At 40.8% G+C, this 26,592-nt stretch overlaps 2 protein-coding genes across 4 annotated transcripts; both read right to left on the bottom strand.

Annotated features, from left to right (window-relative positions):
• Positions 1-714: 714 nt before the first annotated feature.
• Positions 715-22,134, bottom strand: pxk (PX domain containing serine/threonine kinase). 2 transcript variants are annotated; one of them, XM_084349246.1, is made up of 19 exons: positions 21,791-22,130; positions 18,274-18,324; positions 18,006-18,053; positions 16,399-16,585; positions 16,126-16,203; positions 14,867-14,940; positions 14,505-14,579; positions 14,043-14,147; positions 13,824-13,925; positions 13,564-13,725; positions 13,268-13,385; positions 12,510-12,588; positions 12,117-12,165; positions 11,914-11,991; positions 10,953-11,039; positions 10,554-10,617; positions 10,075-10,134; positions 9,364-9,392; positions 5,391-5,456 (listed from the first exon to the last, which is right to left on the bottom strand). In XM_084349246.1, the coding sequence occupies exons 1-18, from the start codon at positions 21,890-21,892 to the stop codon at positions 9,376-9,378; spliced, it is 1,536 nt and encodes a 511-aa protein (XP_084205372.1). In that variant the 5' UTR covers positions 21,893-22,130; the 3' UTR covers positions 5,391-5,456; positions 9,364-9,375. The 2 variants fall into 2 exon arrangements, with proteins under 2 accessions (XP_084205371.1, XP_084205372.1); XM_084349245.1 differs by lacking the exon at positions 9,364-9,392 and having other exon boundaries at positions 715-5,456; positions 21,791-22,134.
• A 699-nt stretch (positions 22,135-22,833) lies between these two features.
• rpp14 (ribonuclease P/MRP 14 subunit) lies at positions 22,834-26,316 on the bottom strand. Of its 2 annotated transcripts, XM_084348261.1 has the most exons (6): positions 26,231-26,316; positions 24,906-25,052; positions 24,609-24,693; positions 24,185-24,261; positions 24,019-24,097; positions 23,485-23,672 (listed from the first exon to the last, which is right to left on the bottom strand). In XM_084348261.1, exons 2-6 carry the CDS (start codon positions 24,995-24,997, stop codon positions 23,616-23,618), a joined length of 390 nt encoding a protein of 129 aa, XP_084204387.1. In that variant the 5' UTR covers positions 24,998-25,052; positions 26,231-26,316; the 3' UTR covers positions 23,485-23,615. The 2 variants fall into 2 exon arrangements, with proteins under 2 accessions (XP_084204386.1, XP_084204387.1); XM_084348260.1 differs by lacking the exons at positions 24,185-24,261; positions 24,609-24,693; positions 24,906-25,052; positions 26,231-26,316 and having other exon boundaries at positions 22,834-23,672.
• Between the last annotated feature and the right edge of the window lie 276 nt (positions 26,317-26,592).

The following is a 26,592-nucleotide window of genomic DNA, read 5'->3' as shown; positions in this document are numbered from 1 at the left end:
ATAAACATGTGCCCTTAAACCAGATGTGTAGCAACTCCTATCGTGCAGATGTGAAAAGTCCAAGCTTAAAATGATGTTGCCTGCGCTGCCAACAGTAAGTGGAAGCTAAAGATTTCCCTGTTGGGAAAACTGATAGTGTAGTGTATTAGTACACATCTATTGATCTGTTTGACCAATGCAGCTGAAAATAGCACTGATGTAGCTGAATGTTGACTCCAATGTACCTGCCAAAGTCCGATTCCCATCCACTGGAGAGCCTCTGAAGACATTTTAAAAAAAGACCGCTCCTTAAATCAGCTCATCTATCTATCTATCTATCTATCCATCTATCTATCTATCTATCTATCTATAAACCTGAATATTTCAAAGTTTTTTTCGTCATGGAAAATAGAAATTGTTAGATAAACATACAAACAAACTCACTTTCCACTTCTCCTACTGCTGGAATATTTCCATAAATTTAAAAAATATTTAATATAACTCATGTTGAAAATGATCAAATAATAAGTCAAACTTTTTATTAAAAGTAAAAGTTATAAGAACTTTGACTTATCATAAATAAATTGTCATACAAAGTGTTTTGTATTTTACTTCATTTTCTTGAATTGATTTTTTTTTTTTAGGCATTTTATCTCCAAGGTTGGTTGAAAAAAAACAAAAAACAAAAGAAAAAAACAGTTCACCAAAAGTATTCGCAATAAACACAACTTACTCTCAATTTTTCCTGAACCATTTTTATTCAAATATTCGGTTGATACAGTTATCATGTCATCACAGCAGGCTCGCTATTTTTTATTTCAATATTGATGATGAGGATATTCGCAGCTGCATTAAATGTAGAGGAGATGATTTTACCTAAAGGTGAGAAAACATTTGATGCATCTATTGTGTGGAAACATTAAATGACCTGGAGATTGAAGAAGAGTGTTTTTTTTAATACCAATTTTCTCTGGAAGTCTGAACTGAACTGTTTTCACAAACACAAACACACATCTGGAATTGTCTTCATGGGTAAAGTGCTGCAGAGAAACATTCTGATACAATTCAATGACCATTCAAGACCATCGCATTGGACCGGATTGCACTGAACAATACAAACAAACGATTTCGGCAAAGAGCGGTCGTTAAAAACACGCTCCGAGTGCTAAAACTTGGACTGTCGTGATCGGAGTCACCAGGCGGCAAAATTCACCTGAACTCAAGATTCACGACAAAATCTGCTCCAATAGCCGCTCTGTCTGCCACACAGACTAACACTTTAGCACACAGTATGTCAGGTAACCACAGGTGGGTGGGATTCATGAGAGCTGCTACTGCCACTGTCAATTCTGCTGAAGTTTAGGAGAAAAGTAGATCCTGGCGGCCTTATGATGATGTGTTTCTACCCCGACAGTCCACGGCAGCTCACACAGGAATAATTCGACATTTTGGGGAAAAGCTTTTTTTCCGCTTCACAACATCCTGTGTGCTAAAGTGTTAATATCTTCTTCAGACAGAGCTTCAAACATACCAAAGATGTGGTCACAGATATTGTCACACACACTATTATAACAAAAAAAACATTCAGATTTCCATTAGGCACACGGATCCATATGGCACAATAAAATAAAAGAATCTCAGCTCTGTGACAACGACAAACATTAAAATACAACACAATTAAAACAAAAGCGAAACACTTAAAAATAATAACAGGATTCAACACGATAAGGGTCTGAAATTAACCCTCAACGGCCGTCGAATGAAGGTTAACTGAGCTCTGTGGAAGTGATCAATGTTAAAGTTACCAGGACGTGTAACTATTTCTGTCTGCTTGTTAAACATGTCACGTCTCTGATGACCAGGATGTGACTGATGTTCTTCCTTCAAGGCTGCCAATGAATGAAAAATGTGAAACTTGCTGCAGAGAGAAAGACTTATTTGCTTTTATTGTTTATTTTTATCTTATATAAATGACATTATTGTTTTTCGTGATACTGCACTTGTGAGCAGGGACTGTTTGAAAATCATTCCTCGGTGATGAAGCTATAGACACATCAACATGTCATCTGATAAATGAGTCGTCTCGTTGACAGATCTGAATTTTTCAAGCCCAAACCTGCTTCTTCATTTTCTCTTGTCTTGTGCTTCAATTCCTCCTTTTTCCTTTTCTATTGATACATTTTGTTTGTTTTTTTTGTTTTTTTTTAAAAAACCCTCAACATTAATACGAGTGTGTTCTCATCAGTGAGTTATTATGAGTACTAGATTATTCAAATTTCGACTCGAGGGTGCCTGACTAACATTTTGAACCTCCAACATTCATAAATGCCATCTGACAGGACTGAATCAGTCACTGAAAAGTTGCTTATTATTAGAAATTCAAAAACAGAAGAATGAGTAAAAGTTGCTTTCATGATTGTTTAATACAGTCCCTGCAGGAAACTTCAAACGACCACACGACTGTAAAGTAATGTTGACTAAATGTGCGACTGTGACGGGTTTTCACTCTGAAGCAAGTTTCAAGTCTCTTTTTCTTTTTTTCAGAGAGGCAACAGCTGCCTGGAACACAGGAAGTCTAAAAACGGATGAAACGTTTTAAAGTTAGCGGACCCAAACATGCAAAAGCAGCTGTCTGAGGTCTTGCATGTTGAATAATGACATTTAATTCTGTTTTTTGAAAAATCTAAAACTTACATTTTGGTATTTTTAATCTCCTGCCACCGCTACGGTGGCAGGAGATTAAAAATACCAAAATGTAAGTTTAAGATTGGTGGAAGAAAAAAAAAAATCAGATTAATTTCAGACCCTTAATACAATCAGAGCCGAGCGGCTCGTCACTGTTGGGTCCGTGTTGCTCTGATCTGGGACAGAATGGACGTCAGAACAGAATCTGTGTCTTACAGGCTTTCACACCAAAAAGTGCAAGTTAGACATCGCGTAGAGCGAGGACACTATTTTCCAATGGAGAGAGCAGCTGCACGTACACTTCTTTCTCTGCCACGTTTAGCAGCCAAAGTTCAGCTAAATTGACCTGGAACGACGCGTGTCCAGCGGTATCCTCTTACTGATGCGAGGCAGAAGTTACGACGGTGATAATTTCACTGTAAGAATGGCGGAAACGTTCATTGTGCTTCTCTGGCATCGAGCAGTTTTGTCGTCTTATTCTCCAGTCCTACCAGAACTCGACTTAAAAAAAAATAAAGAATGAGAGGATGAGATGTAAGAAGATTTATATTATGATTGTTTTTACATCCCGTTAGTCAAGTTTCCGTCCAAATGTAGGCGCAAATATTGAACACATTTCCAGAAAATTGGCAAAAGACAACGTGAATTAATGTGCCTTTCTATCCACTACTGTTAACGAGTACTGGGAGCATCGAGATCAACAGCTGGTGGCGCCCGTTATTCAGTCGGGTGCCATTAAACCTTTGCAGAAGAAGAAGACATCATTAATAGAGTCAAACTGGAGATGGTGGATATGACATTTCTGTTTGTCTCGTGTATTAATTTGAGGAAGGTTACAGTCTCCTCATCGCTCCACACAGATGTGAGGTTTGCATCTGTAGCTATGTTTAGTCTCTTTAGTGGAAGTCTGAGTGGACATATATTAACGTATATTATGATTTATCCATTGCACAGTCGTATTCTGTTTTTATCTAAGCTCCCACGTTTCCATCTCAGCCAAGCGTAAACATTTTTTGCAGCGTTTTTTCTTTTTTAAATCCACTCAGTTTTATTATGTGCAAAAAAACATGTCAATGACGGATGGAAACACACTTGGCGGTTAGCTGCTTTGTAGTATTATGTGCTGCTCTTCATTTTGCACTCGACCTCGTGCGAACTAGTTCGCTCTCAGGTTTGGTCTGAAGCTGCTGCAGAGTTTCATTAGATTTTATCTACAGCTGACCGATCAGGACGTCTCACGATGCCACCGTGGCTGTGGCGACAGACTGTGACACATTGCAACAAACATCCTTCTTATTAAGTCACTTTTGTCTATAATTTGAGTCGTAAACAAAAACATAAATCTGCCAATTTCTTTTCAATGCAAATCAACTCACGTGAATATTTTTTAAAGATCAGTTTCCTGTTTTCTTGTTTCCAAAACAGCGCTCTGCCTTGTTTTTCTCTTTTCAAGATGCAGAAACATTTCAAGACAATTTAATGTGTTAATACGACATTTATTTTTATCAAAGCTACTACAAGGAACTCTCTTTTTTTTAAATTGACTCTTGTGTTTTATCTGTTCTTTCCTTCTCAATTGATCCTCAGCACTTCCCCATAAAACATAGTTTTGATTTTATAACTCATCAGCCCGGATACGCCAGAATCTGACCCGCTTACAGGCGCCAAGAATAACTACAGTGTTTATACAGAAATACCAGTCTCCTCGCTGATGGTCTCGTTTGCTTTTTTAGGTCATAGAGAGGCATCAGTATTAAATCAACTGTTTCATAACCAGTTAAAAGTTCCTTCTAGTACCTTTAAATTGAAGAATGTTTCCAAGAAAAGTATGTTTTTGGTGCTTAATTATAGACAGAAATTGCTTAATAATGGTGCATTTTGTTTGCAGGGTAGCTCTGTTGATTTTCTGGAGTTCGTTGTCACTTACGTCCTGCAGTCAAACGGTCCCAGCAGAGCCTCGAGTGTTCAGGGATGGTTTCAAAGACGGAAAGCTGGAGTTTGGGCCGATTTATCTGCTGCTCCAGGATCAGGATCAGTACAGCGCCATGACAGTGTCAGAGCACTGATGTTTTGAGTTTTGGATCCAGGAAATCCAACCTCATCATCCAGCGGCCTCCAAAAGCTCCATTTCCAAACGTTCAGCATCCACTTTTATAAAGCAGAAAAAAACCAGCGGGCCACCTGCTGAAGCAGCACCTCAACCAGAAAAGCTCACCACACTCAGATTAGAGTTTACCACCTTTTTTTTTCATCTGGAGCCTGGTGGCTGCCTTCTCGTGACACAGCAGTCAGAGGAGACAAACCTTCAGGTGCCTAAGATTGTCCAGAGTTGTTGAAAGGGCCGACTGAGAGCCTCCCTCTCCTCTCTCTAACCACAGCAACAGATTTTTAAAATTTAAAAGCAGAAAAAGCAATAAAAACTAAAATGGTAATTGGATTTTTTTTTTTTTTGTTAGTGATTCCTTTTCACATCTCGAGGAGCGACGGCGTGAACCAGTCCGGACCACAGTGCAGAACCAGCGGGTCAGTCATGTTGCCGTAAGTGACAGTTTCCCAGTCGAGGACGGGTCGCGGAGATGGGCGGGGTCAGATGATGGGCTTGCTGCGGTCGGTGGTCTCGGCCTTCTTCAGTTTGCCCTTACTGAAGCCCTGGATGGAGCTCAGCAAGGCGGAGCGGCCTCCTCCAGCTCCGTCAGAGGAGGACAGAGGAGGAGGGGGACAGGAGGAGGAGTTCAGCATAGGAGGGGGAGGAGGAGGCGGAGGAGGAGGGGGAGGAGGAGCAGTCTGGGCTCCTGGATGGAAGAGAGAAGAACGAAAGAGTGTGAGACAACAACACGACTGGTTTCTGGTGACAGCTTCTCCAGGAGCTGGTTACACAAAGATGCCTTAAACTGGTCGACTGATTCACGACGTGTTGTAGTTTTACTGTAAGAGAATTTATGTGTCTCTCACTTCAGGTTAAACACTTACAGGCTGCAAGAAAATGTGTCCGCCTCGAGTTTTTTCTTCTTCGCTTTTATAAACAAACTCAAGTGACAGAGGCACTTAAGTCAAGTCAGTAATAAAAGGTTACAGGTCATTTCTCTTCTCTAAACAGCAAAAATCATCTGCAGTAATAAATGTTAATGTGCTGTTAATGAATGCAGTTTGCTCCAAATGCTCTGTAGCTTTTATCTAGAAGGGAGGTGATGCAGTGATCCACTTGAGGCTGACGGAGGATAATCAAAGTATTTTAGAAAACCTAAAAAACTGGCACCATGAAACGTACTGTCTGCCAAATTAGCGAGGCTCTTCAGCGATGCGGATCTCTCAGGGATGTCCAACAGTTTGACGCTGAAGAGAACCTACAAACCTGATGTTTTCAGGCAAGTTCTGGAAATAAAAGCTTTTTTTCCTCTTTGATTTCTCAGCAGCTTTATGGACGTTTCTGAGAGACGGACATCTGAAATAATGACATCACTGAGAAGCGTGAGTCACACAGATATACAGATAATTTTGGATCAAGTTACGACTCTAAGGAGGAGTGTGAGGAGGCGTGCTTCAGCCTGTTGTGATTAATTACTCATATCCGTTTTATAAAGCATTAGTAAATTATTTATTAATAATTACTGAAGTCAACAGTTACTTAATACAAAGTGTAGCTTCTCAAGAGACACGTTTCCAGAGCGAGATCATCTTTGTGTAACCAGCAGCTGCAGATCAGCGTCCAGGCTGAACTCAATCCACCATCAGTTTCAACTCAACTTCTAACTTCCAACTTCCAACTTCAATGTTTTGAACCGACACATGTTGGTTCCCACAGTAAATACATTTAAAGTGTTTCCTCTGTTTTTTTTTTTTTGTGTAGTACCTCTGAAAACTACAGTACCCATGAGCCTCAGCAGCTGTTGCTAAGGAGAAGGAATGAAATCAGAGTTCTAGATGATTCAGATCAAACTGATCCGAAATCCAAACAATCTATTTTTTATTTTATCTAACGAGGCTCAACCTCTGAATTCACCTCACCAACAGCTGCCCGGCAACAGGCTTAGCCAATCAGAGAGCTTCAGATTCTACCAGCAGTGCCCTGTCACAATAATTAAATCATGAGGTAAACGTACATATCTTATCAATTTATTGATATATGTACATGACCTGGATTATGATTGATATTGTCCATTTAATTTATTGTTTTAGCTTTTTGGTTTTATCTCTATCAGAGCTTTATTCACGATATTTTAACATTTGTTTCATATTACAATTCCAAACATTTCTCCTTGTTACTGCAGTATTATGCTGTGATATTATCTTTAGATTAGTGGGATAAAATGGTCTTAAAACGACAATATCATTTATCACAATTATCTCTGGGACAAGATATCGTCCAATAAAAACAGTGACCGTGACAGATTCCCTCATAAAGGTGTTGTGTCCTGGACTGAATGAGCTGCTGCTTCGGCTACAGAGATAACTGATGGTGAATTGAACCTAAGCCTGGTTCATCTCTATATTCAACTGTGCCATTTTGCATCCCAAACTGAACCCAGTAACCCAGCGATTGCAGGCAGAGAAATAAAAAATGTTGTGAAGCTCCAACATGAAGGTAAAGCAGAGGTCAAAAGCTGCGACTGGAGTCCACAGACTCCACCTTCTGTCTGACTGCACAGTGAAGCTTCTGCAGCGTAATGAAAGGACATCCGTCAGTCTGACAGATGGTCACCAAACCTGGAGGAAACTTGTCACTGCAGAGATAACTAACATGTTTGAAGATGATGTTTTCTATTGGATGTGGTGACCACATTAGAGATTTTCAACAATTACCAGAACCACTAAGGTCTGCAGCGGGGACAGATTGTCTCCAGGATGGATGTGGAACAAACTTTCATTACATTAAGCAGCCACAGTGACCTTCAGTGTTTGGACTGGGACTCTCCGTCCACAGTCACACCTTCAGTGAGACCTCTGATCAGATCAGAGCACAGCTGTGGCAGCATTTCACATTCAGATGTGAAATCTGTGTTCAGATCTGCGATCACATGCTGACACTACATCTCCAGACTCACATAAAAAAAACCCTGAAAAAACTACAATATTTTCCCTGCTGTCAAGGCGAGATTTTGTTTTTCTCATTTTGCATCCTGCACAATGTCGGTGACCAGAATTATTTCATTATTGTCATCAATGAGCATCTCTCATCCTCTGCTAGTGGCTCCTATTATCAGTGAAAATAGTCTTTTCCTTGGTTAAGAAAGTTAACCAAATGATTTTACTCTTAGTCCTAAAAGAAGAAGAACAAAAAAAGCCTCACCGGCCAGTTAGGACTGATTTTCTACTCGGACAGAGCTGATAAAAATGGGCCCAGATCTCCAAAATCATCATCAGTGATGTCAATTATAAAATATTTGCAGTTGATATTAAGATCTGGCGGTGTATAGACACCACAACAAGTGTGATCTGGCTGGTTCAGATCACTGTGGACAGACTAATAACTGAATATTGACTGAAGGGTTTGTTCAACTGTAGAGCAGCTCCATAAGACTGTGAGAAAAATCTACAGGTGACAAAGAAACCGATATTCCCTCAAGGATAAACTTGGAGGATAAGAGTAATAATCAGTGTCTTCACCGTGACACCCGTCCCAAAAAACAGACACACAAGCAGACGAAACAAACAGGAACAGACATGCTAAAACCGACTGATCGAGCAGACAGACAGAAATGACAGATCACAATCTCCAATGAGAACAGCGGGTCTGAATCAGCTGGACTGTCTGTGAGGTTTGGACGTCATTGCAGATTGTGAGGTTTTTATAAAGATGTGCGTACACCCCGTTCCAGGCGAGCAGAGACTGATTGATTCAGAGAAGAAGCTTCTTCACTCCAGAGCTCATCAGGCATCTTCACACCGACTCATTTCTACTTAACCGTCCTCAAACAATGCTGAGCATCATGTTCTTAATATGCACTATGATGTTAAGATGGTAGAATGAGGAAAGACTGTCACCATAATGTTGTTTGTCCACCAGAGAGCACTGACAGGTTTATTTTCTTGTTTCTATACTGTAAAAGGTCTCACTCAGCACCTTCTTGTAACAGAGACAATAATAATAATAAAGCTTGCTTTCCAAAAATAACATCACTGCACCGTTAGAGTAAACTTTACCAGAGTGAAGTTTCATATCAGTGACTATTGTACAATATATCCTCCAATATCGATATATTGTATCTGTTGATAACGAATCGGTCAACGAATGTATCGGTCGGGCTCTACTACGTACAAAATTGCCGTGTAATTTGTATTCAGTAGCTGACTACAAAATAAGCTTAAATTCCCAAATAGTGATATCAGTATCAGCCACAATAGGCGGTATTTTTAATGTTTAGTGTTTCATTACTGACAAATTATTCTTACGCAAGTTTCAACACTTTTCCGTGTCTATAAATCACTCAGAGTTAAACTAGAGACATAAAGAAGAAGGATTTTAGGGCATTTAGTTTAGGGGAAGCTCTAATTTCAGCTGAACTGGATCCACACAGGCTTGTGATCTCACGCCTTCAATTTTTTTAAGCTAGTCTATTTTTCATTACTTGATCGTAAGCATGTGGCCGGTCTCTGTGACCAGGAGCTCGCCGGGAAACGAGGGTGTACGACAGCTTTAAAAACCGCCAGAGACCTTCATCATCATCATCATCGACATTATAAATCGACATTTTACTTTACCCAACGACACGGTCAGAATGGAGCATGCTCTATGGTGGAGACAGCACAGGAAGAAGAGAGAGAGGGAGATGACAGTTATCTGTTCAGTGGACCAATCAGCATTTACACACAGTATCACCGGGACAAAGAGGAGAGGAGGAGACGAGGAGAGAGGAGAGAGGAGAGGAGGAGAGGAGAGGAGACACTAACAATACCCTAGTATCAGGGTGGGAAACTGATGCTGCACTCCTGTCAGTCTGGTGATATTCTGTATTTTTCTCAGGAGTATCACCAGATGTATACTTTAAAATATAAAATCAAACATCAGTGTTTCCCATCCTGCGTCCAGCTAGCTAAAGACACAACAACGTGAATAAGACACACTGCTGTCACAGAGACAGATACCTGTCTGAAAACCAGTTAAAATCACATGACCAGAGAGGAGGTGAAGAGACAGACAGAGACAGAGACAGAGACAGAGACAGACAGGTCAAGTTAAATAATTAGTCTTCATAATCACACAAGCAAATTTCAGATGACAAGTGAGGGCAGAAATTCAGAGTTAAAGATAAAGATGCTGTTATTGATCCGGGCAACGTGCCAAGACACACTTCGCACCACAAGGGGGAGCTAAACGGTCTGTCCAATACTGTCCCAAACTGAGAGACGGACAGACAGATGAGAGGACAGACAGACAGACAGACAGACAGACGGACAGACAGAGAGCCATACCTGTGGTGGATGGGGGAGTGGGGGAGGAGGGGCATGTGGGAGGAGAACTGGCTCCAGAACCTGAAGACAGACAGAAAAATGAACATTAATCATCATCTTAATCAATCCTGATGACGATAGCAACGCGCCAACAGAGGCAGTGAAGAGAACTAGCAAGCTAGCATGCTAGCAAACATGGACGTTAACAATGTTGGTGTCAGTTTATTTTTTGCGTCACACCTGCAAACAATTATTTAAATGATAAACACACTACCTACTTGGCCTTTTTTAGCCAACTTTTAAAGTTTTTGTTATGTTGTAAATTTTTTCAGTCTAACCAAATAAAACACCACCAACAACATGAACTCCTCAGGTAACCAAAACAATACCCAACAGGCTAACTGGCCATTTAATTAGCTTTAGCTTTAGATTGCTATCAGGCTGACTAAATAACTGAAGAGTGTAAGTGTTTGTGGAGGTGAGCGTCAGCAGTGACCCACCAGAGTTATTGTTGTTTCTGACGGAGACGTCTTCTTCATTTTCATACGCCGACTGTCTGGACTTCTGCAAGGACAAAAACACGACACTGTTTTGGACTTCACTGTGTTGTTACTTCACTATAGCTAACATGCAGCTACATGTACGACTTCTAGTAATCTTGGTACAGAGTTAACAAATGCCTTGTCTTTCTAAAAAAACAAAAAAAACAATGACAACATATCCCATGAGTCTTAGTCACACAGGTACTGATAACATTTATTTTGATCTGAAGTTGTTGAGTGCCTTTAAAATAATCTGCTTTATTGCAAAACTGACGAGCAATCAGCCAACACGTAATCTCGATATTCAGATGTGGTGAGGTTTATTTGTATTGCTGTGTGTGGGAGACTCTTTCCTACCTTCCTCGCCAGGATCTTCCTCCTCTTCTTCTCCTCCTCTGAGCCGTGGTGGGACTGAGCTCTGGTCAGCCTCCTGTGCTGGTGGAGCTTCAATCAAACATTAAAACACGACTTTATCCTCTATACAAAGAGCAAACTCCATGTTTACAAGTTTCTATGCCGCATTACGCAAACTTTGCCTCGGCGTGGGAGTACATTTCAGCAGGTGAAATCTGGTAAACCCACTTGATGTCACCCTGTTGGCTTGTGGATTACCATTTCGAAGCCTCAAGTTTGGAATTACAGCATTACGCCTGTTGTCATCCTGGTTTTCAGGAGCCAGAAGTGAATATATTTGGACTAGAGGGTTGAGCTGGGGAGGATATCGTGACTGGATCCGAGGACACAGCGACTTGTCAATCACAATGGTAGCCACGCACTAAAGCAAACCCTGCTTCGTCGTCTATTTTTGCCTAAATGGGACCATAATTTACAAAATGAACATCACGCTGTATTGAAGAAGACTTGAAACAAGAAACTGAGGCTATAAACTCATTTCGAAAACTGCTCACTGAGGTAATAATCTCATGTGATTTGTCATGCAAGTAGCTGCTGAGGGTTAAATTGCTCTCACTTTCACTCCTGCCTGTTCCTGGAGTCTTTATCCAGCGACCATTACGGGAAGAACAGCTTAAAATATTCCACATTTATGTCAGCACAGAGCGTTTGTGTTTGCAACATGTAAAGGTTGTGGGAAACTATGTGGTAAGGATTTTCCACAGCCGCAAGACGCAGCTAAAATTCCTCTGTGAAGCAAGCCTCGTGTCCAGCTCACCTAGAAGGTCACTGATTTGAAGTATAGAGATTTGTGGATTGTTGATGTAGCCCTGAGGAAGGCACATGACCTCCTAAATGTCTCCAGCTGAGCAGCTCAGTGATAAAAAAAAACAGAGAAGGATGTAAAATGAGCGTAGTGACGCACCACTCTCTGCTCCTCGTGCAGCCTCCTCTCCAGACTCTCCTTTGCCGTCTTCAGTGCCTCTTTTAGCCTGCTGGGAACCTGGAGGAGTGGAGAGGGAGTCAGATAAGTGTTTTAATTTGTGTGTTTTTTTGGTATTAATCAGAGTAACTATTCTCAAGCAAACCCATCAATGCATGAACAAACTCTCAAACCGAGCCTCTCACCTTGATCTGGAGTTTTTCTGAGTGTTGGAGATGGACGTCACTGAACAGCCTGCAGAACACAAACTGTGACTCATCAGATGACAAAAAAAGATTAAGTTCTGCTTCCTGTTTCATATTCAAGACATTTGTTTATATTCGATGAACTTTAAGGAGTATTTCAACACTAAATCACCGGGACAAGTGTCTATTGATCGTATGTTAAATGAATGACAGTTTAGAAAATTTTGGTAAAAACGGAACTTGTAATTTGAGAAAATTGAGGATGTAAGAACACAAATGGAGAGAAAAGGGGCATTTTCAGTTTCAGTCAGTCTATTTAAAATGTCGTTTTGAATCAAGCTCCACAAACAACACACTGTGTAACGAAAATCTGGCTGAAACAGGTGAACTCACGGTGTCTGTATGAGCTCCGATACTGTTGGCATCCCGCTCTTACAGGCTTCTGTGGACAGGATGGACTGCAGCACTGACACTGAACACACACACACACACACACACACACACACACACACACACACACACACACACACACACACACACACAAATAGATCAATATCAAATAAACAGACAGACACAGCCACCTTTTCGACTTCGTACCACCTTAGAAAATATAAGGCTCTCCAAGTCCCACCATTATGAATACAGTTAAATACAGTCACGTAGGTTTACTCCACCCAGCCGCTGTTTAAGTAGCCATTAGCTAGCTGGTTCATGTTGTCAAGCTCAAAATATTCTCCTCCTGCTCTGCACTTCCGTCCCTACACGTCCCGTTCGGAGCCATTTTTGGACATTTCATCTTAAATAAGCGCTAAACTCACGCAGGAAAAACAATAATTACACTTTCAGTTTACATATTCTAATTCAAAATTCTGCATTTTGACAGAATTATACTGTATTTTTTTAAAAAATGAACTTATTTCATTTTCAAAAAACATTTCTGGGACTCCTAAGCGTACCACTAGAGGGAGCTCTATAGTTTGAGAGATGTTGTTTTAGGACATTTCAGTAAATTTAATGTTTCAGGTCAAGATGTCAAAACAACCTGAGGTACAAAGAAGCCACATGAAAGTGCCTGTGTGTATATTATGTTAATCTGTGTGTGTGTGTGTGTGTGTGTGTGTGTGTGTGTGTGTGTGTATAAATATACTGACCCACAGTCGTGTAGGGGACAGCAGGGTATTGATCGATGGGGACGCTGTCTGGCGGACGGCCGTACGTCATCTCGTACAGTAAATGTCCGAAGCAGAAGACGTCGATGCTCTCTGTGGACTGCAGACACAAACACAAACACACTCAGGTGAATACATCATCTCTCTTTTTTGTAATCTAGATATTAAACACAACACACACATATAAAATAAATAAAATAAAAATAGTTTTTTAGTTTTCCAGAACAAAACAAAAATGTAAATTCAGCATCACATAGTTGAGCTCAGTGTTTACGTACGTTGATCTTCCTGAGCTGTGTGAAGGCGGGTCGCAGCGCTGAGGGGACTCCCAGCATGCCGTTCTCTACGTCCATCAGTCGGCACACGCCGTCATCCACGATTACGTTGGACGCATGCAGGTGACCGAAAAATACGCCGCCGTCATGAAGGAGCTTCAGGCCCTGCACACACACAGACACACAGACAGCCAGACTGCTTTAGTGACGAGTAACAGTGTGTGTGTGTGTGTGTGTGTGTGTGTGTGTGTGTGTGTGTGTACCTCCAGGATCTGACGGCCATACTGTTTGATTTGCTGCAGTTCGAGGCCCTGGCTCTTCTTTGGGTTACAGTACTTCTTCAGGTAACTCTCTCTGGGCTTCACCTGGAGGGAGGATGATGACGAGTCAGGTGCTGTTCAGCCATCCAACAAGCACTTTGGTTGAAGCGTATTGTTGTCTTTACCCCCCCCCCCCCACACACACACACACACACTGTTTACCTTACAGATGTGGTCTCTCAGAGAGCCTCTCTCACTGAACGGTCGGATGAGCAGAGCTGAGGACTCACCGGTGCTGGAGAACAGCAGCGGACAGAGATATGGAGTCTGGAGAGGAGGAAGAGGATTATTTACAGTCCAATATCAATTAGAATGACATGTTTTTCTGTTTTGTTAAGTGCCTGTCTGTCTTATGTTAATAATCATATTAAAAGGCATCCTAAAAAAACAACAAACCATATAAAGCTGGAAAACACTGAGATGACAGTCAACACTGTTACTGTGATTTACTCTATTGTGTTTAAAAATGCTATTTTAACAGAAATGATACGATTGTGTGGCACAATAAGTGTTTCACTTGATAAAACAGATGCTAAAAGTGGGACCCTGGTACACACACACACACACACCGACACACACACACACACACACACACACACACAAGCAGCAGCAGCGTGTACGTACAGAGAGGCTAGTCAGCAGCTTCATGGCTGACTGCAGGTCTTTGTCTGACAGGAATTTATCAGGACCCAGGTCCACCTACAACACACACAATCACACACGAGGGATTAGCCATTTTAATAATTAGAAAAAAAACAAAACTCTAGTTGCACAATTATTAATCAAACTTAATCTTTAAGTGCCGGTTAAGGTAATACAATGAATTCCTTCAAGTCTGTTTTCAACAAACCCTCACCAACAGCATAAGCTGCATTTTCTCAAAACATTTCTTATGATCTAATCACTGCACATTATATTTTGCATTGAAAGCTTGTTTGAAGTCAATAAGAAGAACTTGAGTGTCACATGATCTCTGTTGTTCTCACCCAGCTCAGCAGGTACCTCTCCTTGGGCAGCTCTTTGTTTTTGATTAGAAAATATTTCTTCCTGATCCTCCAGCCTGAAACACAAACATCATGTCAATTCATTTTATCTCCGTGTTCATTTCTGACTCCGTCTATAAGAATTAAAAAACAAAGTGTGTGACGTTTATTTAAAATACGTGTTTATTGCTTTGGAGCGACACAATGTACCTTTTGAGATAAGAGGAAACACATCCTTCCTCCTACAAATGAAAGAGCTGATAAGCAATAAAATGCACCGCTGCTAAATTCAATACACTGAGTGATGTGACTGCTGCAGCCTGACCTGGTCTGATACGATCAGTAGCTTGTGGTAGTGAATGTTCAGAAGCGTCAGTTAAAAGTGCTGACTGAGTGCATTTGTTAACCTTAACGTCATTATTTGTTGATCAAAGTTGAGAATGAGACTCAAAAATCAACTTTTCTTACAAACAGCACCTTTAACATTCATCTCATAACTTTATCTTAATGCCACACTAGCTGTTGTTCAGCGGGTGTTAATAGTCTTGCTTTAAACGTTGGTGTGAAGCTTTTCTGTCGGGTTATTTCAGGTCTTATTTTATTTATTTTCTCTTTTCTTGATTATGAGCCTCATCAGATCATCGTGTCGTCTCAGTGACGACAACAGCTTGATTAAATGTTTGACAGAGTAGATGCAGGTTTCACAACAACACATCTCACAGCTCATCTTAAATGGAGAGTTGAAAACAATGACTGTTAATCACTGTGTTTACATTTCTTCTAATCATTTGCTTAAAAAACAATACTCAGGCTGAGGTCTTACTCTGAGTGACTGAAACAGCCATTACCATTCAAATGAATCTTGTTTTGTCCAAACAACAGCCTGGTTTCTTTTTAATGATTTAATTCAACAAAGGCAGAGAGTAAACAGCATGTTTGAATGAATATAATGAGGAGAGATGAAACAATTAGGCTCCTAAAATGTGAGGAGTCACTTCTTTTTCCACATCATTGGATAGTTTGAGCAGTTTGACGATATCATCTCAGGCTTTTTAAGAAACTGTGACAGACATTTGTCACTAAACTACAAGTTTGTTGACTTATCGAAATAATCAAGGAAATTATAGGCAGATTAATCGATAATCTAAATAATAATCGCAAGTTGCAGCCCTGATAAAGAATATACAGTAGAAATACAAAAAAACAAAACAAAGTAAAAGTCAAACATTTTCTGTCAGGTTCGGGTCGACCCGGAGTCTTACCCATGTCTCTGAGAGGCTCCAGGACCTCCCACTTAGGGTCGGACCTGAAGAACATGGAGACCTGCTGCAGGGCGATCTCTGAGGAGGACAGGCAACGAGACACAGACAGAGAGACAGAGTACACTTTAATGAGCTTACAAGTTAGAAAATGTCTAATTTTTTTAAGAAAGGACAGAGATAACTCAAGTGGAAACACCGTCTTTGCCTACTGTTGTCCTCCTTTCACCTCTGAATAATACAAAATAATCTCTCAGCGAGGACGAGGGGACACACCTGTGTAGTTGGCAGAGTAGTTGTTGGGGTCCAGAAACTTCTTCACATACAATGAACTGCAAAGCAAGGGGTGCTGGGTAATTGAGTCCAGATAGGTCTGCAGTCCTCTCTGCCTCTCTGCGATGAACTCCCTGTCCATGTTTCCAATAAGCTTCTTGGGTGGAAGAGGGAGAGTGATGCCACACACCTGGAGGGACAGAGAGGAAGAGAGAGCTGTTGACACATGCTGCATGTTTGTTTGTTTTATTACCATTAAATGTGTTTTTTAATCAAATGTTGCCTTTGCCCTAAATGTTTCAACCACGTATTTAAAGATGAACGTCAGGTTTCTGACAGTGTTGCTGTATGTTGACTGAAGATCAGGGGCTGACTGGAGGTTGGGGTCAGTGCGAGACCCCAGAAGGAAACGAGCAGGCGAAACGTCAGCAGAAAAACTGCTAACTTCCTGTTATCCAAGAATGTGACCTGACCATAAGACAAGTCACAACCAGTAAAATCTGGCCATACATCCCAAAGTCAGATCCACTTCAGTGTGGTGCAGTGCAGCTCCATTGATTACAGATTAATTACAGATGGAAGACTTGTTTCCTAGAGCCACATGGCTAGCATGGCTAAAGATTTATCATAAAACGAGCTCCATGTCATCAGTAAGAGCGGTGCAGAGTGAGCAAACTGCAGCTTTTTGAACAGATTCTCCTGAAGAGTGCTGCAGTGCACCCTTAAAATCAATTCTAAAACCAACACTCATCAAACTGCCCTCTGACAGCACTGCCAGGGGCTTCTGGGAAATCAATGACACAACAGCAAAGATCGAGCATGTTGTAACGACCCGCCACAGAGATTACCCAAACAGGAAGGAGATTGGCTAAGACGAGGCTGGTGTGTGTGACAGTGAGTCTGTGTGTGTGTGTACAGAAAGACTTATCAGCATAACCAAAAGTATGTTGTACATTGTAGAAAAGAGTATGTATGTTCACCCAACTGTGGTTGTATACACAATGTTCTGACCGCCCACGGACACTAGTTGCTTAATCTACAGGGCTGAGTCACTGTGACCCGCTCTCTCGCTTCACTGTATCAAACACCGAGAGCTGAAAATGTGTCTGGGAAAAGTTTGTAGTTTCCTCCTTCAACAGCAGACGAGCAGCTTGACTTTATGTCAGACACAATACATTTCTCTGCTGTCCATCAGAATGTCTCATGGTGCGTTTATGTGCCGTCAGAATTATCAGAACAATGTTTTTCAGGTGAATGCTTTCTCAAGTCTGAACAACAACTTGTAAAGTCTGAGAAAATGTAGGTACACAAGCTGCTGAGTTCACATCATATGATGCTGAAACATGGCAGAAGAAATTAAACATAGTCATTGTATCGTTTCCTTTCCTCGTTACTCAAATGCTGGAAAAAACTGTCAATGTGCTGTTTAAACTTTCAGAGCGATAAAATGGAAAACAACTTCTTTTAGGCGTCCATGTTCCCGTAATCCAACATGACGCACATGAACACAACAGAGTCAGAAAAACGACTTTCCAACTCGGGAAATGGGACCGATCGAGGAGCACGTGAACGCAGCATTAAACACGGAGAGTGATCGATGTGGGACTCACCATCAAGCTGCTGTTGAGAACATCGAAGTCACTGTAACGTCGAATCACCTGCAACACACACAAACACACCTGTTGGTTACAGACAAAATGGCTGTGATTGGTCAGTTCATCTCCAAGCACATTCTCATTTGTCTAATGATCTGGTGCGGACATTTTCGTTGGTCGGTATTTTTGCCAAACAATCTGGCTCATTGGCTTTGCAGAGTTGTCAGGTGAATTCTAATTGGTCAACCACCTGACCACCCGAGGTTATGATTGGTGCATTTACCTGCCAGCTATTCTCTGAAGACACGCCCCTCTGGACTCGGACGATATATTCCTGAGAGAAAAGAGAGAACACAATCATCATTATACTGTTTTTTCTATTAAAAAAAAAGGAAAATGACTCATAATAATTATCATGAATAGTTAAAACATTACGGTGGGGGGATCTGTTGTAAGAACTGAAGTGAAAAAAGGTGAAATGATCCTTTAAGGTTTAGACAGCAGTCACTGCATGAGTCCGACAATCAGCCAGCCGTGAGCAAAAATATGCATTGTTACGACATTATTGGGTTAATTTTGAGTGAAAAATGTCGTAATATAGTAAAAAAAGTGATTTTAGAATTTTAAAAAATCTAATTTTTGGGGAAAATATCTAAATTTAATGCAAATAAACCAGGTTTTATAAGAATAAAAGACAGTGAAAATCACTGACAACACTCAGAGTAGGTTTATGAATTCATAGTTCATTCATATTTTGTAAAATAGTCATAGAAATACACAGAAGATATTAATATCAATAAATATTATGAATATCAGATTGTCATTTTTCTTAAAAAGTTGCAAAAATTAAGTGTGACTTTTACAATAAAAACCTTTAATTGAATTATGTCATCATATTAGTTGAAAAGTGTAATTTGGTGATTACTTTTCTTGCGACTTGATTCTTAAAATGTCATGATTTTTTTCCCCTTTTAAATTAATCTCCATAAATTAAAAAAATCTAACTTTGTCCTGAGAGTGGTCCCACAACCCTGCAAAGGATAAGGAAGTTATGGATCATGAATGGTTTGATGTGGTGCCAGGGGAGAGGCCACGCTGAACCAGGAGAGATCACATTTCACATTTCAGAGTTCACTTTCTCTTTCATTTCTACATAAATGGTTCAGGTAACACCGTTGAGTCGAGGATCTGTGGACCATGTCGCCATGTTTACGGATCTCTGCGACGGGGCGGCAGCGTCGATGGACAAAATTATGAAAACAAGAAGCACGGTGTCAACATGGAGTTTTTCTATGATCTAATCCTCTCAGTCCTCTTACAGTCTAATTCCTGCTACAGACTTTGGTTTCTGACGTAATCCTGCATTCATTCATTCAATCATTCATGTGTGCTGAGTGGCTACACAAATAGCCAGGAGGATGTAAACAGCTGACTTCACTTCCTGTCCAGCTGCTGTGGCTCACAACACTCTCTCATTAGAAGATCTCTTTCATCAGTCTTTCCGACAAAGTTATTTTAAAAAACAATTAGGCAATGTGACATTTTCTGACAGCTTTTTAAAGTCTCATGTAAATAACTTATAACTTCCTTGTAGTCCATGTTGCCTTCCACCCTCACAGCTCTCCACTTGACTTGAATCTGTCAAGCTTATGACCTTTAACCTGCACTGCTTTTGGGCTCATTGAAGCCGTGAATAACAGGGATTTAACAATATAAACGCAGCATTACACTGGATTGATAACTTCACCAGTAGCAACCTTACTAAGCAGATCAGGCAATCCACATTAAATACAGTTAACCCCCAGCCCTAACCCAGTGACATGTAATTGAGAGTTTCTGCTGCATTCATTCAGTCGTGGAGAGCTGCTGACTCAGTGTTTGGTGCCACAGTAATCTCCGGCCTCATGTTACTTAACATAGAAATGATCTTAATGAGCTCCACACCGTGTGAGCTGCACAGATTTAAAGCGTGGGAAAAAAATAAGAGCACTGAGTTGGAGTATCAATATTTGGAGAATAAAAACCAAATCAATGCATTCCTGTTGAACTGTTGATGATATTTTATCTTTTTGAGTTTTTCTTTCCATCCACATTCAGACAGATGGAGTAAAAAGGTTATTATTCAGTCCTGGATTATTTTAAATCTTTTTTAAAAAATGTGTGTTGCTAGAAATGTCAAATGGTGGCGTGACTTTGAATTGGGGATTTTTTCAAGTAATTAATAATAATTTTGCCACTGCCTGTATAAATACTGCATTTAGTTTACTATATGTTATAGCAAACGGAGGGAAACACACAGAGAAATGCCATCTGTGGAGTCTATCTGACTTTCTTTCCTTCTAGTCAGTGATTTGTAATTGGTTACTGGTGGTAAATAACTTGTCCTTGGCGAGAAGCCTGAAACAGATGTCAACTTTGTCCTGTGGAGGCCCGTCCTCACAGTGTCACATTCATTTCAGAGCTGCTTACATGTTGAGAAACTCTGGAAAGTCATCTGACAGATTTTGCATGAGGCAAATCTGCAATAATGCTGTTCTGAGTTACAGGAAAGCTGCTGCTTGGGTTTATTTTCAAGAGGGGACTAATTACACTAACAGTAACTCTACAACCACTAAAAACACAGACACGTACACATATAAACCATCAGTCATCAGCAAGTCTCTCCTGCGTCTTTATGGTTCTGTTTTACAGCAGCAACATCATCAACGTGATGGCTGAAATTAGCATGCTAAGCTAACTGGCTCAGCTGATCTCAGCCGGACTGTCAACAACAAACCCACGAGATATGCGCCCATTATCGGACACACGGCGGATATCCTGCTCTATCAGGCACATTGTTGAAGCGCCGTTTTCTAAACTTACACACGCGTTCAAAGTTCACATTTTACTAGAAAGCAACGCTAAAACCACACTTTGCCCCGACACTTGACTTTTTAATGTTGGGAGAGTTGCCACACCAGACTCCGTAAGAAAATCATACTATTTAACGTTTCCGTGCACTACAGCAGACGCGTGATTTTTTTTACGGTACTTTTCATAATTATACACACACAACTAGTCTCTCTTCAATTCGGCATAGATAACAAAATGCAGTCACTGTTTTAATGACATCTCGCCATTTATGCCCGCCTCATGGTCTTGAAACAGTATTACCAGAAAGCAGACGATAGGCGCGAATAATTAAACTACGTGTTTCATTACAGGTATCCGGTGGACACAGATCATTACAGATTAAAAACTGCCATGAATAGTGTTTTAAAGAGCGTATTAGTTTGTCAGCATTCAAATGAATCAAAAAGACGCAGATCTTTTAAGGGGACATCGTTACAATGGAGGGGATAGTTTCAGCTCCGGGGCCTTTAATCAGTCAATGATCCACTGCAAATCATTTTATATCAGCAGCTTGCCGAGTGGACGAAAACCTCCAGGAAATTAGTGACAGCGCTTCAGATCCGACCCAGCGAGCCGCCCGCCATGGAGCCACGGTTGCATCACATCCCCAAATACTGACTGTCATCTGACCAGCGGGAGCGACAGTCGTGCCTTTAATTGACCGGTTTGTGAGCGATACACACAATTTACAGGAAAGGAGACAAAATGAAGCGTCTACATCTGTGTCCGATAATGGAACTAGTGACGCAGCGATCGACCCAAACGCCCCCCTTAAAAAAAACATCTAATTTCAAACACACCACCAGCGACGTGTCGGTGTGTCTGTAGTGGCTCACAGATGGACGTTTAGCCGTTAAATGTTCAGGCTGTTAACGGTTAAGTGACGCTGACTTCCAGTACTCACTCACCGTGTGGGACTGCAGGTTCTGGCTGGCTTCGATCACCGCCGTCAGGGGCACGGTGTCGTCCAGCAGCAGCCTGCCGGGGGACGGCTTCTCCAGGAAAGACATCCCGGAGGATTAGCGGTGAAAGTCTGATCCGAGTGTCCGTCTGTCACCGACTGAAGCCGCGGGGAAGACACTGAGGAGGAACCCCGCCGAGGGGAGGAGGAACACCAACAACCCGAGAAAGCGAAATAGCTGCTAGCTTTAGCTTTTACCGTAACCAGGAAGTGCTGCTCCGCTCTGACGTCACCAGGCTGCTCTGTCATCATAATTGGAGGATGGAAAACCACGTGAGGGTGCGTCACCGCCACCTGGTGGTGCGGAAGAGGAACTACCAAAGAAAATGAATGGGATAAAATAAACAATTTAACTAAATAAATACACAGAATATAAGAGATTATTATGAAAATTAAAGCTGCAAGCAGCGATGAATCAACATGATTTTGAGTCAATTGATCACATGACCTGGGAGCTATTGAGCTAAAATGTAAAAATTAATAAAAATTAATAAAAAAATATTTAGAGATGTAAAATGTTAAAACAAGAGGCGTATCTCATGCAGCCAGTGTAGTTACATGATCCCAACATGATTTTGAGTCAATTGGTCACATGACCTGGAAGCTATTGAGCTAAAATGCTAATATTTGCACATAAAAATTAATAAAAATTATTAAAAAATATTTAGAGGTTCAAAATGTAAAAACAAGAGGTGTATCTCATGCAGCCAGTGTAGTTTCATGATCCCAACATGATTTTGAGTCAATTGATCACATGACCTGGAAGCTATTGAGCTAAAATGCTAATATTTGCATATAAAATTTTAAAAAAATTAAAAAAAATATTTAGAGGTTCAAAATGTAAAAACAAGAGGTGTATCTCATGCAGCCAGTGTAGTTACATGATCCCAACATGATTTTGAGTCAATTGATCACATGACCTGGAAGCTATTGAGCTAAAATGCTAATCAGATTAACTCAGATTAATTGACAATTGTTTGAAAAAAAGAATTGTTGTTTAGCATTTTTATTCCACACATTAAACAACATACAGAATACAAATTAAACACGCTAAAAAAATAAATGCTCAACGACTAACATGTTTCTGTGGTAAACACTCTGTCCAGTTGCACTTCTTGTTGCCAGGATTCAAGTACACGATCAATAAAAAACAAAAATAACAGCATCGTGGAGCAAATTCCATCGTGCAGAAAAATCTTTTTCAGCCAAATTAACCTGGCACACACCGCGCAGCACGGTGTGTCCTCCTCCTCTCACTCCCTCTGCTGCTGATCCTCGGGCATCATCACCATCACCTCCCCCTCCATCACCACTTTGTCCTTGACGGAGCACGTCACCGCAATGAAGGCGAACGACATCTTGATCTTGCGGACCTCGGCTTCAGCCAGCACCTCCTCGCCGATGTAGAGCGGCGCAGGGAAGCGTATCTCTTGGTACAAGAAGACGCAGCCACGGCCGGGCATCTTTGTGCCGAGCACGGCTGAGATCAGGCCGTTGATGAGGACGCCGTGCACGATGGGTGTCTCGAAGGAGGTGGTCTTTGCGTAGGCCGGGTCCAGGTGGAGGGGGTTGGTGTCACCTGTGAGCTCGGCGAACAGCTCCACGTCACGGGAGGAGAATGCTTTGGTGAGGGAGGCTCGCTGTCCGATGTGGAGCAGCCGACAGGAGGACGGAGCTGCTGCGACGGACGAGAGGCAGAGCCGAGAGTTATTAACAATACTGCTCCACATGAAACTCATCCTGAAGAAAACAGTGATCCTCCTCCTACTCCTTCAGTCCAGCTGCAGCTCCCGACTGTTTCCTGTAAGCGCAAGCAGGAACGGAGACACCTGAAGTTGACATAAGAGAAAGATAACACAGTCTTGAATGTCCGAGAGGGAGGTTTGTTTTCACAGCTTGTACAGATTCAACACTTCAATATAAACACAATACATGCAATATTATACAATTTACCACATATACATTCACGCCCCAGACTGTATCCAATCCATACGAGCTCCTGCAAGAGTGAACTCCATCCTGAATCTACAATCCTGATTCCAAATAAGGTTGGGACACTGCGTGAAATGTAAATTTAAAAAGATTGCACTATCCTGCTGTGGAGAAGTGCCTTTAGTCAGTCAGCCTGACAGAAAGATTATTTCTGGACACTGAGATGAAGTGAAGTCTGCTGACCTGCAGCACTCTGAAGGCACAGGCCTGGTTCTGGTAGGAGCCCAGCAGAGTCAAGGAGCTCCACAGCTTCACCAAACCCCTGAAAACAACAACAAACATTTACAAAAAAATAATCTAATCCGGGACAAATAAAAATGTCTTCCCATTCTGCTGGTGTTGACCTCACCTGCTGTAAACACGCAGAAAAGCAGTGAGGGTGTCTTCATCGTACTTCAACAGGTCAAAGGTCAACGCTGCTCCCACCTGAAGAAGATGTATACAAGTGTATGAAAAACAATGTCTTGAAAACAGACGAACAAAACTATGAACTTCTCAATCACAAGAACTGGAGGGCGACAACTAATGAGAATTTTCATCATTGAATTATCTTCTGACTATGTTTCGATTCATTTTTCGTATGTAAAATGTTAGAAAATAGTGTAAATGCTCATTAAAATTTCCTTATGTCACCACGGTCTGTCTGATCAACACTTCAAAACTCAGCTATCACATAAGACAATAAAAGGAATATCTGGTATTATTAAGTTTCTGTTTGTCCCAGCGTCAGAACAGATCACACTGTGTTCAGCTGACTGTGGTGATGATCTCACCTCTCCATACAGACTCTTCAGACCTGAGATGATAAACTGCTTCAAATCAACTGCGCTCAGTCTGGTAGATTCATCCTCCAGCACACTAAACACACACAGAAATATTATGAGGGATGAATCTATAGTTAGTTACTACTATTGACATGTATTATCTACACATTTATATAACCTTTTAAGGCATACAAACCACAGTATCACTATGAAAACTTTTTAATAATAAATAATAGTGAATTATATGCGCATTAATAAATAATTTAATATTAATTAACACCCAAAAAACATGTCACGGTGACTTACAGGCAGACCTTCATGTAGTGATACGGCGAGGCGTTCTTCAACACGACCCGTTGGTAAACTGCAGGTTTGTCCTTCTTGTCTGTGGGGCTCATTCTATTAAAGCATCAGTGACTCCAACAGGTGAAGAGCAGAAGGTCGATCAGCTGACTGGAAAACAAACCACCGAAGGTCAAACAGACATCAAGAGTGTGTATTACGTAGTTCAAACCTGATGAGTGAGTCTGTTGTTATGAGGTTGTCGCATTGTAATTATTTCATTAAACTTTGTAAACAACAGAATTAAATCAGCACAAGCCGGACAAAGGATGTAAATGAATGTATCCACATGGGCCTAAATTGATTTCTGTTGCCCAGGACAAGCCGTTTGCCATATTGAAGTATTAATTTGTACAGAACAGAACACCAAACCCATTCAAAGATCCTGAACAACAAAAAACTGAGAAAAAATGTTAATTGTTTTAAAGACAGGAATGTAAATTCAGAGTCCCCCAACAAAACAAATGGAAGTGGTTCACAAATCCTCCACAATGCATCCGACTTTAGCTCAATTTATTAAAACCTGACCGATGGATCAGTTGGCTGATATTATCAGCTGATATTGGCCGAAGTATGTTGCCTGATATGCACACGTGAAAACTTTTTTTGCCCCCCAATAAAAGAGATTATAATGCAGAAAGAGATGCTTGGTGTACTTTAGAATTAATAATTTCGTGGCAAGGTTATTGTTTTGGTACACTAGTGTCATCTTTGCAATAACATATGTATTTATATTAATATTTTATTATTTATTTTTTACCATGGTAAGATTACATACTAAATAAATACAATCTTGCTGTTTTCCTTCTTCCTATAACAAAACGGTATATGTCTCTATAGTATTTTTGATATGAAGGTCACAGGACAAAAACAAATGAATAAAAAAACAACTCTGTCAGACTTATTCTTTATAAACATAACTGAAATTGTATTCGTGGACACAAACAACGTATGTAAACATAGCTAACAAGATAGCAGCTAACCACCAGGCTTAAGCTGTTGAACTTAAAATATTTATAATTTATAAATAATTATTTTTTATTTACAGGCTCCACATATCTGACATTTCCACGTGTAAGTGTCAGACACTGCAGTTTAGCTACACGGCTGCACAACCTGAAGGTAAAACCAGCTAACAGGAGGTCAAACATTAGCTAAGTTAGGGTGCTAACTTCAGCTATGCTAACTCGTGGCTGCTACACTGACGGCTAAACACAGCTAACAGTCAATGAACTACCGTTTGTTATTGTTAAATATCTTATAAAGTAAGAGTCAAACATTTAACTCACCAACTAGATCCACGTGAAGAGATGACGGCGTGTTTTGAGCCGTTCAGCCTCCATGCAAACTTCAGAGTACGCAACCTGTCTGCGCATGCGCAGTCATCACAACCGTGTTACATATCAAAGAGGTGTAAAATAGTGTGATGTGTCACACTGTCAGATCTTCGGACGTTGAGGTATCACGCGAAGGTAGATCCAGTTTGTATGTTTATGCCATGAAGTTTTAAATTTGAAATATTCGTATTGATGACAACATTAGACTCACAGAAATAAACATGTTTTCCTACAGACAGTAAACAGAAGTCAAGCTATAATGTGGCATTTGACAACAATTTTTCAATTTGAGGACACGATCGAGTTTGTGTCTC

Source organism: Pagrus pagrus, assembly GCF_965226575.1.
Source record: "Pagrus pagrus genome assembly, chromosome: 3".
Classification (NCBI taxonomy): domain Eukaryota; kingdom Metazoa; phylum Chordata; class Actinopteri; order Spariformes; family Sparidae; genus Pagrus; species Pagrus pagrus.
Note: the sequence above shows the minus strand (reverse complement) of the source record. Positions and strands in the feature narration are given on the sequence as shown.

Bases quoted from the DNA above. Each gene is read 5' to 3' on its own strand.
- pxk (XM_084349245.1), bottom strand. From the start codon at position 21,892: ATGTCTTTCCTGGAGAAGCCGTCCCCCGGCAGGCTGCTGCTGGACGAC. The intron at 18,054-18,273 runs GTAAATGCACCA...TGTGTGTTGCAG, and splicing joins CTTCAGAGAATAGCTGGCAG to GTGATTCGACGTTACAGTGA. The intron at 13,386-13,563 runs GTACGTAAACAC...TTGTGTCTGCAG, and splicing joins CACAGCTCAGGAAGATCAAC to TCCACAGAGAGCATCGACGT.
- rpp14 (XM_084348260.1), bottom strand. From the start codon at position 23,582: ATGAGTTTCATGTGGAGCAGTATTGTTAATAACTCTCGGCTCTGCCTC.